General features: G+C 40.5%; 1 protein-coding gene across 4 annotated transcripts; it reads left to right on the forward strand.

Moving 5' to 3' along the window:
* The first annotated feature begins 9,057 nt into the window (after nt 1-9,057).
* LOC112097679 (pollen-specific leucine-rich repeat extensin-like protein 3) lies at nt 9,058-12,556 on the forward strand. 4 transcript variants are annotated; one of them, XM_024182977.1, is made up of 2 exons: nt 9,058-11,197; nt 11,309-12,556. In XM_024182977.1, the coding sequence occupies exons 1-2, from the start codon at nt 9,082-9,084 to the stop codon at nt 12,478-12,480; spliced, it is 3,288 nt and encodes a 1,095-aa protein (XP_024038745.1). In that variant the 5' UTR covers nt 9,058-9,081; the 3' UTR covers nt 12,481-12,556. The 4 variants fall into 4 exon arrangements, with proteins under 4 accessions (XP_024038745.1, XP_024038747.1, XP_024038748.1 ...); XM_024182979.1 differs by having other exon boundaries at nt 9,058-10,780; nt 11,285-12,556; XM_024182980.1 differs by having other exon boundaries at nt 9,058-10,747; nt 11,387-12,556.

The following is a 12,556-nucleotide window of genomic DNA, read 5'->3' on the forward strand; positions in this document are numbered from 1 at the left end:
TAGAGGGATTCGGTTTGGCTTTGGTTTGCTCGTTGGGTGATGCTCCTAATTTAATAAGAAGAAAATTTTCTTTGACAAAAATTAAAAATGTTATGCAGCTTGCTCTTTTTCCTTTTTTTCTTTTTGAATTTAACGACAAGCCATTTATCCCTGTAACACTTCTTTGATTAATTAAGCAAGTAAACAAACGAGAGCAAGCTGAAAATAAGAAACTTATTCAGAAAACTAATAACAGGAATACATCCGCCATGAATCCTATCAAAGAAAATTTACCCAATTACATTTCAAATTTAATTCCTGCGTCCCATCTTTCTCTGCATTCTTTTAGGTCATCTACCAAATTTTTCAAAACTCATCCCTGCATTCTTGTGCTAATGCTGGCACCCAGAACCACTCCAACAACAAACCCAAACGTATAACATATCAGTAAAATTTTCCAATCAAGGAATGCAAATAAAGATTCTGAACCTTGAATAAGATCTTCCGTTTTCCCAAATCTGGATCTATCACAATTTGTTTGTAAAGGTTTCCCACACAATCCGAAGTTCCCATCAAATATGAACTATTCTTTCTAGAAAATTGGTTTCCTTGTGGTATAGGTCTGGTGAGATTGCTGTGTGAGACATTAAAGAATCCAAGAAATGCAAGCTCAATTAGCTGTGGAGGAATCTTGCCGAAAAAACGTTATTTGAGAGATCTAAAGATTCCAATTCTGTTAGGTCGGCTAAACTTTATGGAATATGGCCTTGGATATTATTGTAGGGAAATATTGAGAATTTGAATTCCCTTTAAATTGGCAATCGATGCTGGAATCTTTCCATCAAATCTACTGCTTGAAAGAATAATGCCCCTGAGCATACCGGGGATCTCGTTATATGTCATCATTTCGGCTTTGTAACTCACTGTAATGGAGAAATAATAATATGGAAAATCTTCATATGAGGAAATTGACAAAGATGAAGGAACTATGCCATGCAATTCAGTTTTTTCATGTTATTCCAATTTCCAAACCTTAAAATTTTTTGATGGAAGCACGCCTGTAAATTTGTTATGAGAGAGATCAATAATGAGAAGATCGGGAAACCTAAATGTGATGTAGGCTCACTTATTGCACCATTTAAATTATTGAAGTAAGACAAGATTTTTTCAACTTTGAAAGAGCTCCCAACAAAAATGAAAAAAGCGTCATCTTGTTGGTTATTTCGAAGGGCAAGAAATTCTAACCTTGTACAATTTCCCAAAGATCTAGGAATTCTTCCTTCTAATAGATTATCACTTAAATCAATCATCATTAGTAATCTATCTCCTATCAGGAAGGTATTAGGAATGCTCCCAAAAGAATTATTGCTTCGTAAATTTGAAGTCAAAAGTGTGTCGGTGAAATTGCCCAAACATTGAGGAAGCACACACCACTTAAGTTATTGTAAGACGAATCAAGACCAAAAAGACTATTCAAATTTCCCATTGTGGAATTTCCCCAGTCAGTCTGTTGTTTGAAACTAGGGAAAAAAAATTGGTGGCCGTGGCGGAACTGGGAGTAGTCCTTGGAGCTTATTAAAACCAAGGGATAAGATGAAGAAACTAGAATTCAAAGGAAGCACAAGAGGGTGTTGGTCAAATCCTGTTAAAAGATTAGCTCAAAATGTGGATACTGTTGAAAAGTCATGCATGTGGCAATTTTCAAAGAGCTACCAAACATTTGAAGAAAAAATGGAAAGTTGGCAAATTTGTCAAATTCGCCAAATGGACACCATTGACATATTTGCATGGGTTAGGTGAAATAGTGCTTGGGTTAGGTGAAATAGTACTTGGGTTCAAGCCTATAAATAGAGAGCATTTCTTCATTTCAAAACCATCCCAAAATTGTTAAGCTTATAAGTTTCTAAGCTTTTAAGAGAAGTGAGAGAAGTATATTTGGGGAATTTATCTTTCTTGCAGAGTGTGAGAGTACTGGGTATATTTGAGTTTCTGGGAAGTGAGATTCTTTACTCAAATATTGTACTCTATTAATTGTTAAATAAACAATTATTCTTTCTTGCCTCCGTGGATGTAGGTTTAATTACCGAACCACGTAAATTCTTGTGTCCTTTATTTTTCTGTAATTATTTGGTGCGCTTGATTCCGCATTCCGTGCACAACAAGTGGTATCAGAGCCAACAGTTCATACTTGGGGGATACGGTACTGTTCACGTATACTATACTGTTCACGCATACGATACTATTCATATACGGTACTATTCACGAATACGGTGGAGACGGCCATTTGTACTTGGGAAACAGTCTATTGTAAGTAGTGTGTATCTTTGCATGTCTAGGAAAGTTCTGTCAAAAAAAGGCGATAAGAGTCTAAGGATTCTGGTTTTTAATTGGGACCGAGTTCCCGTCCAGTTTCCTAGAAACTTTCCTGGTGCATTTATTCACGCGAAATTAACATCATAGAGACTGTTTTTCAAGTGGAAATAGTTCGTTGAGAAAATGGTAGAAGGTGAAACTTCTAGAATTGGGGAGAGATCTACCGAGATTATTTCAGGAGACACTTCAGGTGGGAGGCGAGATTTGTCAAATCGTTATTCAGCACCTGTTATAGGAGGCCAGAAGATCGATGTTGAAAAGTTTGATGGAAAAATCAACTTTGGCATGTGGAGGCGCAAAGTTATGGATGCCCTTATTCAAATCGATATCGATGTTGTTCTGAAAATAAAAGACACTTGTATGATGAAGAAATTTGGGATCGTATGAACGAGAAAGCTTGTGGTCAGATCATATCTTGTTTGACCAAGGAGGTGAAATACTCGGTGAAAGATGAGGAGTGTGCGGTGACTTTGTGGCGTACATTGGAGGAGAAGTACTTGGTGAAAAGTCCTGAAAATCGCCTTCATGCAATGAGCCAAGTATATGGTTTTCGAATGAAGCCTGGGGTGTCAATGCACGATCATGTTTCAAGATTTGAAAAGTTACTTACTGATTTGAAGAATCTTGATGAAGATATTAAGGATGAAGTCAAGGCTATGATTCTGTTACACTCACTACCAGAGGAATATAGCCATTTTGTGACTACTTTGATATATGGGAAGAGTGTGATCGTCTTTAAAGATGTTTGCACAGCATTGACTAGCTTAGAGATTCGGAATAATGATAAAAATTCTGAACGAGCATCGTCTGAAGCTTTGGTGAGCAGAGATTGGGCGATAGAGAAATAGAAGAAGCGTGGTGGAAAGAATTCTCGATCCAAATCGAGAAGCAGAAATATAGCTCGAGATGAGTGTACCTTCTGTCATGAAAAGGGCCATTGGAGGAAAGATTGTCCAAAGGCTCAAAAGAGAGATGAGAAGAAACCAGCAGCAGCAAACATGGCACGAAAAGATGAGGGCTCTGATTATTCACTAAGTATTACTCTTGCAGTATACGTGGGTAGTTTGAGCGAGTGGATACTTGATACTGGAGCAACCTATCATTTGTGTCCTATTAAGGAATGGTTTACAGATTTTCGTAATTTGGAATCCGGTGTAGTTGTGATGGGGAATGATCAACCTTGTCGCACAATAGGGATAGGAACAATTCGGCTCAAAATATTTGATGGAATGGTTAGAGAACTCAAAGAGGTTAGATTTGTTCCAACTTTAAAGAAAAATCTAATTTCTATGGGTGCTTTGGAAGCTAAAGGCTACAAGGTTACAATTGAAGATGGCACAATGAAGTTTACACATGGGGCTATGGTAATTCTGCAAGGGGCTCGGCGTCACAATTTGTACTATTTGAAGGGAAGTACAACTGATGAAGCAAATGTTGTTGAGGCGCACAGTGACACCACCAAGCTATGGCATGTACGACTGGGACATGCTGGAGAAAAGTCTTTGCAAACTCTGATGAGGCATGGACTCTTAAAAGGTACCAAAACCTGTAAATTAAATTTCTGTGAGCATTGTGTAGTTGGCAAGAAAACAAGGGTCAAGTTTGGTACAGCTAATCACGATACTCGTGAGATCCTTGAATATGTTCATAGTGATGTATGGGGACCAACTAAGACTGCATCAATTGGTGGAAGTCATTATTTTGTTACATTTATTGATGATTTCTCTAGACATGTGTGGGTGTACACCATGCGAGCAAAGGATAAGGTTCTAGAGATTTTTGTGAAATGGAAGAAATTGGTAGAGGCTCAAACTGGCAGAAAGATCAAAGTATTACGATCTGATAATGGGGGTGAATATACTTCTGATCAATTCTTGCAAGTATGCCAGAACGAGGGTATTAAAAGACATTTCACAGTGAGACATACTCCGCAACAGAACGGTGTGGCTGAGCGTATGAATCGTACTTTACTGGAGAAGGTACGATGTATGTTATCTAATGCTGGTTTAGATAAAAAGTTTTGGGCTGAAGCTGCGAGCTACGCAAGTCACTTGGTAAACCGGTTGCCTTCTACTGCAATTGGAGGTAAAACTCCTATGGAAATGTGGTCTGGAAAGCATGCACAAGACTATGATTCCCTTCATGTATTCGGGTGTCCAGCTTATTATCATGTCAAAGATGGTAAACTGGATCCTTGTGCTAGAAAAGCTATCTTTGTGGGATTCAAATGTGGAGTAAAGGGCTTCAAGCTTTGGGATCTCGAAGACAAAAAGTTTGTGTGTAGTAGAGATGTCACATTTGATGAAGCTTCAATGCTGAAAATTTCAAGTTCTCAGCAGGTGGAGAACAAGACCAAAGAGGTATTGCAGCGGGTGGAGTTTGATGCAACTTCATATGTACCAGTTAGTTCTACATCAAAGAAGGGTTCAACTATGGAGGTGACACCTAGAGTTGAAGAAGAGGTTGTTTCTTCTGATGTCCCACAAAATGAAGAAACAATTGATGATGTAGATAATGATGATTTTATAGTAACAAGGAGGCCAAGAAGAGAGATAAAGAAACCCGGATGGCTTACTAAAGATATGGTGGCAGCCTATGCACTTCCAATTATTGATGATGACATCCCCAACACTTTCGGTGAAACATTATGCAGCAGTGAAAGTAATCAGTGGAAGTTAGCCATGGAGGAAGAGATGAAATCTCTCCATCAAAACCAGACTTAGGAACTTGTAAAGTTACCAAAGGGGAAAAGGGCTATTGGCAATAAATGGGTCTACATTAAAAAGCAAGGATCTCCGAATCAAACAACTCCTCGATACAAGGCAAGGCTCGTGGCAAAAGGTTTTGCTCAAAAGGAAGGTATTGACTACAATGAAGTTTTCTCTCCAGTTGTAAAACATACTTCCATTCGTATCCTACTTGCCTTAGTTGCAGAATATGAGTTAGAGTTGGTTCAATTGGATGTTAAGACGGCGTTCTTACATGGAGATTTGGAGGAGGAAATCTATATGATTCAGCCCTGTGGTTTCAGAGTTGCCGGAGAAGAGAATCATGTGTGTAGGTTGATTAAATCTTTGTACGGACTGAAGCAATCGCCAAGGCAGTGGTACAAAAGATTTGATCAATTTATACAAGGGCAGAAATTCACCAGAAGTGAACACGATCATTGTGTTTACTTTAGAAAACTACCAGATGGAGCTTTCATCTATTTGTTACTCTATGTCGATGATATGCTTACAGCTTCGAAGAATAGAGATGAGATCGAAAGATTAAAGAAGCAGTTCACTTCTGAGTTCGAGATGAAAGACTTGGGTGATGCACAGGGAATACTTGGGATGAAGATTCGTAGAGACAAGAAGAATGGGAGCGTATGGTTGACTCAAAAGTCTTATTTGAAGAAAGTGTTAGAAATGTTCGGTATAGATGACAAAACTATACCAGTATGTACACCTCTAGCTCCTCATTTCAAATTAAGCTCTTCTTCATGTCATAAATCTCAAGAGGAGCGCGATTACATGGCTCGTGTTCCATATGCTAGTGTTGTGGGTAGTCTTATGTATGCTATGGTATGCATAAGGCCCGATATATCTTAAGCAGTGAGCATGGTTAGTAGATACATGCACAATCCGGGTAAAAATCAATGGCTTGCTGTAAAGTGGATTATCTGATATTTGTATGGGACAATTAATGTTGGGTTATTGTTCAAGAAGTATTGTGGTCAACAATGTATTGGGTATTGTGATTCTGATTTTGCAGGAGACCTTGACAAGCGAAGATCAACAACGAGCTACTTATTCATATTGGGTGGAGGTCCGGTTAGTTGGAGGTCGATTCTACAATCGACAATTGCTTTGTCCACTACGGAAGCAGAGTATATGGCAGCAACTGAAGCTGTAAAGGAAGCTATCTGGTTGAAAGGCTTGTTAGGTGACTTGGGAGTAATCCAGGAGAACATTGCGGTCTTTTGTGATAACCAAAGTGCGATATTTCTCGCGAAGAATCAAACATATCACGCTCGGACGAATCACATAGATGTGAAATATCATTATGTGAGGGAAATTATCGAGGGTGGTGATGTGTTGTTGAAGAAGATCGATACCAAAGATAATCCATCAGATATGTTGACGAAGATAGTTTCTGAAGTTAAGTTTCAACATTGATTGAAATTAATTCAAATTCTTTGATTGTGTTAAGTTATGTCCTTCGGGAATTTTGAACTACGGTTGGCTTGATCCCAAATTTTGGGTACATAGGCAGGCACAGAGATGCAGCCACTTTCGGGATGATGATTAGTTGGTAGTCGGCTCAGATTTGGACAAATTTTCGCCGAGGTGGAGAATTGTTGAAAAGTCATGCATGTGGCAATTTTTCAAAGAGCTACCAAACATTTGAAGAAAAAATGGAAAGTTGGCAAATTTGTCAAATTTGCCAAATGGACATCATTGACATATTTGCATGGGTTAGGTGGAATAGTGCTTGGGTTAGGTGAAATAGTACTTAGGTTAGGTGGAATAGTACTAGCTTCAAGCCTATAAATAGAGAGCATTTCTTCATTTCAAAACCATCCCAAAATTGTTAAGCTTATAAGTTTCTAAGCTTTTGAGAGAAGTGTGTTTGGAGAATTTATCTTTCCTGCAGAGTGTGAGAGTAATGGGTGGTATATTTGGGTTTCTGGGAAGTGAGATTCGTTACTCAAATATTGTACTCTATTAACTGTTAAATAAATAATTATTCTTTCTTGCCTTTGTGGATGTAGGTTTAATTACCGAACCAAGTAAATTCTTGTGTCCTTTATTTTTCTGTAATTATTTGGTGCGCTTAATTCCGAATTCCGCCCACAACAAATACTTATGTTGAGGAACCACCGAGGTATTTGGCCAGGTATTTTATTAGAGGAAAGATCAGGATCTTCGAAGTAATCTTGGTTTTGTAAGAAATTTGGAAACTCAGTTAGGTTGCATGAACGCAAACGTATAATAAAAAAATTTCCTTGGGAGTCGTATTAAGATATGGCTGTTGTGAACAATGACAAATTGTTGGATGAGAGAAATAAGCTATCTATGTTATTGAGTTTAAGAAGAAAGAAATCTACATCCATTGGGCCATTAAAATTATTCCAAGAAAGGTCTAAAACACTGAGGTGGGTGAGATTACTGAGGGAAGGCGGAATTTGGCCCGAGAATTGCATCCGAAAAGTTGCAATGATTGCAAATAATTAAGACATTCGATGGAAATTGGCATGTCGCCTGAAAAATTATTATTCATTTTGAATATTTCAGTCCAAATTGTACTCATTATTGAAATACGACAAATATTTTCCTTTCCAGGCCAATTCATAATTAATATGTTCCTTCGCGGCAACTTTTTTTTTTTTTTTGGACGAACTATTTTAGCACGAGCGAGAAAAGGACATGATATCAGTAATTTTAGTAAACTGATGTGTCGTACTCCATTAATTGCTTAGTTGCTGACATCAATTCTGCCAATTTTAGGAACTTGAATTCAATCATTGGGTTTTTCTGAAACCTTAACCGTAAAATTATCAATAATCTCAAATGTCAATAATTATTCTCCCTGTTGCTTCTCATGTTCCTTAATTATACTGACGTTAAAACTGTAATAGAAAAAACTGATTCTTTTGGGTTCTTTAGCTATTATACTTGTTAGACACTCTGATATATTTTTCAAAAGACAGACGAAGTTTTTTAAGTTAAAGAGAGATTTACATCCTTTGACAGTAAAGTTCCAACATTAAGATCACAATTATTCACAACCTCAGGGAGATAATCAGTAATTTAAATCTTAGAAAATTATAAAGGAATATCTACTTACATCTTTTTTCTTAGGTAAGATTTATGGAGCCAAAAAAAAAAAGTGAGGCTATTATTTGTTGTCCTTTTTCAGAAATTAAATTATTTATTTTTGTTTTAAGACAAATATATGCATACACACACTTGTTAACTGGAGTCGACTTCGTTAGAATTATTAAGCGAATGAGTCCAATGATTATCCAACTTTGTTAGATGCAGAATATTAACATGGGAGATTGTTGTTGGAGAAGTCCAGAAAAATTGAAGTCCCCCTCAAATTTGATTAACCAATTAAATTTCTATGATTGGATTCGCAAGCATAAACAGCTGCTAGATTGGTGTTTTTAATTTCTATGATTAGTTTTCATTTTTATACTAGTTGGAATTCAAGTCACCATTTAATTCGGAAATTTATTTTAAATTCTTGGGGTGTTTTTTAATTTTCGTTTCATGTAACTTTTATCACTCTTGTGCTATTTCATCTTGTTAATAATTTTTCTTTTTAATTAAAAAAAATAGCTGGCTGGAGGATTTTCTTTTGGCCATTTTCTTTAGTGTCTAACAAAAATTGAAAGATGATAACAAAAACAAGAACCATAACCCACCATAGCTAAAGGTACTAATTCTTTAGGGTCTCAATTAGATTTAAATAATAATGTTTTTGGTACTATAGAACATCAGACTTCAGTGCTATTACTTGGTGTAATTAAATAATATAATTAGTATCTTTAGCTAATCTCTAAATTTATATTAGTAACCGAATTAATTATGTGGTATCGAGAGATTTATGGCACAGAAGAAGGGCAATGCAAACCTGTCAATGTCTACGAGACATTGGACATACCATCTATATAACCCCACCGATAACATGGGGTTCAACAGCCTACAACTAAAATAGGCAGCCTTGGGCGACTGAATAATGCAGGTCGTTGGCTGCTTGGTGCTTTTCTTCCTTATTTGTTCATCATTTTCGTCATTTTCTTTTGCTTTATCCGATGCTGAAGCGGCTTTCCTTGTTCGCCGCCAGCTGCTAACATTACCTCAGGATGGAAAACTTCCGGATACCATTGAGAATGAGTATGACCTTAAGAACAAATATTTTTCCAATGATAGGCTGAAGAAAGCATATGTTGCTCTCCAAGCATTCAAGAAGGCCATATATTCGGACCCGTTTAACACGACAGGGAATTGGGTTGGCACCGATGTGTGTTCTTATTATGGTGTTTTCTGTGCACCGGCGCCTGATAATTCTAACATTACTGTTGTGGCTGGCATTGATCTGAACGGTAACGACATTGCTGGGTATTTTCCGGCTGAGTTGGGGTGGTTGAGTGATCTAGCATTGTTCCATGTTAACTCTAACAGATTCTGTGGGATTATTCCTGAGAGCCTCTCTAACTGGAAACTTATCTATGAGTTTGATGTCAGCAACAACAGGCTTGTTGGCTCTTTCCCCAACGTCTGTTTATCCTGGACAAGTCTCAGATACCTTGATCTCAGGTACAACAATTTTGAGGGTGAGGTCCCACGAGAACTTTTCAAGATGAAACTCGATGCGATATTCCTGAACAACAACAGGTTCTCGTCCTGGATTCCTGAAACAATAGGGGAATCAACAGTTTCAGTCGTGACATTTGCTCATAACAATTTCAGTGGTTGCGTCCCACGATCTATTGGCAACATGCCAAACGTGAACGAAATTATATTATCAAACAATGATCTGATGGGGTGCTTGCCGTCGGAAATTGGATGGCTTAAAAAGTTGACAGTCTTTGATGCTAGCTCTAACTCGTTCTACGGAAGTGTGCCACAGAGCTTTTCAAGTTTGGAAAGTATTCATAGATTGGTTCTCTCATATAACCAGCTAACAGGATATGTGTCCGAGCAAATTTGCAAGTTGCCAAACATAAATAATTTCACATTCTCTTATAATTATTTTCAAGGATTAGGCAATGAGTGCATTCCAGGTTCGAAAGAGGGTGGTGTATTCGATGACACAAGCAATTGTTTGGCACAGAGGCCAAGTCAAAAGTGGGCTACCACTTGCAGCCCCGTGGTGAGCAATCCTGTAGATTGTAGTAAGGATGTGTGTTTAGGAGGCGGCTCTCCACCTTCCGCACCTTCAACTCCTCCAAAGCCATCAACACCGACACCGACACCGGCACCCGAACAAAGGACACCTACACCAGCTCCCCCGACACCATCACCGCCACCACCTCCAACTCCTAAACCGTTGACACCTGTACCAACACCCCTACCGCCAGTTAATTCTCCTAATCCGCCACCAAGAAATTGGAGAGTTAGATCACATACTCCACCCCAACCATGGAGACCATCGGCACCAGCACCTGAACCATCAAAACCATTGCTTCCACCAGTTCAATATCCACCATCATCGGTTCAGTCCACCCCCCCACCTTCTCCTCTGCCACAATCTCCTCCACCACCTCCTTCAGTTAAATATCCACCACCAGTGCAATCTCCCCCACCTCCAACACCAGTGCAATCTCCACCACCACCTGTGCACTCTCCTCCTCCACCAGTAAGATCGCCACCCTCACCTTCACCTCCACCACCTCCTTCAGTTCAATATCCACCACCAGTGCAATCTCCCCCACCACCCGCGAACTCTCCTCCACCACCAATACAATCTCCAGCCCCAATTTCACCTCCACCAGTGCAGTCACCCCCGCCTCCAACACCAATGCAATCTCCTCCTCCACCAGTAAGATCTACAACCCCACCTTCACCTCCACCACCTCCTTCAGTTCAATATCCACCACCAGTGCAATCTCCCCCACCTCCAACACCAGTGCAATCTCCACCACCACCCGCGAACTCTCCTCCACCACCAATACAATCTCCAGCCCCAATTTCACCTCCACCAGTGCAGTCACCCCCGCCTCCAACACCAATGCAATCTCCTCCACCACCAGTAAGATCTACAACCCCACCTTCACCTCCACCACCTCCTTCAGTTCAATATCCACCACCAGTGCAATCTCCCCCACCTCCAACACCAGTGCAATCTCCACCACCCCCACCACCACCCGTGAACTCCCCTCCACCACCAATACAATCTCCATCCCCAATTTCACCTCCACCAGTGCAATCAACCCCACCTCCAACACCAGTGCAATCTCCACCACCACCTGTACACTCTCCTCCACCACCAGTAAGATCTCCACACCTACCTTCACCTTCACGTTCAACGCCTCCTTCAGTTCAATATCCACCACCAGTGCAATCTCCACTCCGACCAGTGCAGTTTCCAACCCGACTTTCACCTCCACAACTTACACCAGCTCCGACACCTCAACCGTTTAAACCATTGTCGCCAGCTCCAGTGCCTTCCAAACCATCAACTCCAACACAAGACCCGTCAAAACCATCGGCTCCAACACCTGAACCATCAAAACCTTCATCGCAAGCTCCCGTGCCATCAAAGCCATCAACCCCTGTTCCAGAACCCTATAAATCATTATCGCCTGCACCACAGCCTTCAAAACCTTCATCGCCAACACCTGAACCATCAAAACCATCATCGCCAACTCCAGTGCCTTCCATACCACCAATTCTTGCTCCAGAGCCATCAAAACCTTCAGTCCCAACACCCGAACCATCAAAACCTCCATCGCTCGCTCCTGTGGCATCAAAACCTTCAGCTCCAGTTCCCGAACCATATAAACCATCATCACCGGCGCCTGAACCTTCAAAACCATCAACTCCAGCTCCAGAGCCGTCGAAGCCATCGGTGCCTACACCAACACCTGAGCCATCAAAACCACCCACTGCATTAAGTCCTCCACTTCCATCTCCACCAATGCAATCTCCACCCCCACCTACACCTCAACCATCACCGTCTACACCGGCACCTTCTCCTTCGCCAATTTCACCTCCACCACCAGCTAAGTCTCCACCCGCTGCTTCAATTCAGCCATCACCACCACCATCTAACGAATCTCCAACCCCACCATCAGCTCCACCACCGAAACAATCACCACCTCCTTCAACACCAGCCTCCTCACCACCCTCACCAATTCAGTCTCCCACACCACCTCCTGTTAACTCCCCACCTCCGCCCATCTCTTCTCCACCACCAATTGTTAACTCTCCTCCCCCGTCAGTTCAGTCTCCTCCACCCGTTTCTTCTTCACCACCTCCTGTCAGCTCCCCACCACCACTAACCGTATCGCCACCACCAACACTGATTTTATCCCCTCCTCCTTCTAATAGTCCTCCACCCAAGGATTTCATCCTTCCACCCGTTGGCGCATTGTACCCATCACCACCTCCGCCAATCTTCCAAGGATACTAAGTTGTGTTGCAAACTGTTGAAAGTTGGTACTGAATTTCTAGTTCATGAATGTTAATGTAAATTTTTTTCCCACAAT

This window comes from Citrus clementina, unplaced genomic scaffold, assembly GCF_000493195.1.
Source record: "Citrus clementina cultivar Clemenules unplaced genomic scaffold, Citrus_clementina_v1.0 scaffold_5, whole genome shotgun sequence".
In the NCBI taxonomy this organism is placed as follows: Eukaryota; Viridiplantae; Streptophyta; class Magnoliopsida; order Sapindales; family Rutaceae; genus Citrus; species Citrus x clementina.

Coding starts and splice junctions, on each gene's coding strand:
- LOC112097679 (XM_024182976.1), top strand. CDS start 9,082: ATGCAGGTCGTTGGCTGCTTGGTGCTTTTCTTCCTTATTTGTTCATCA.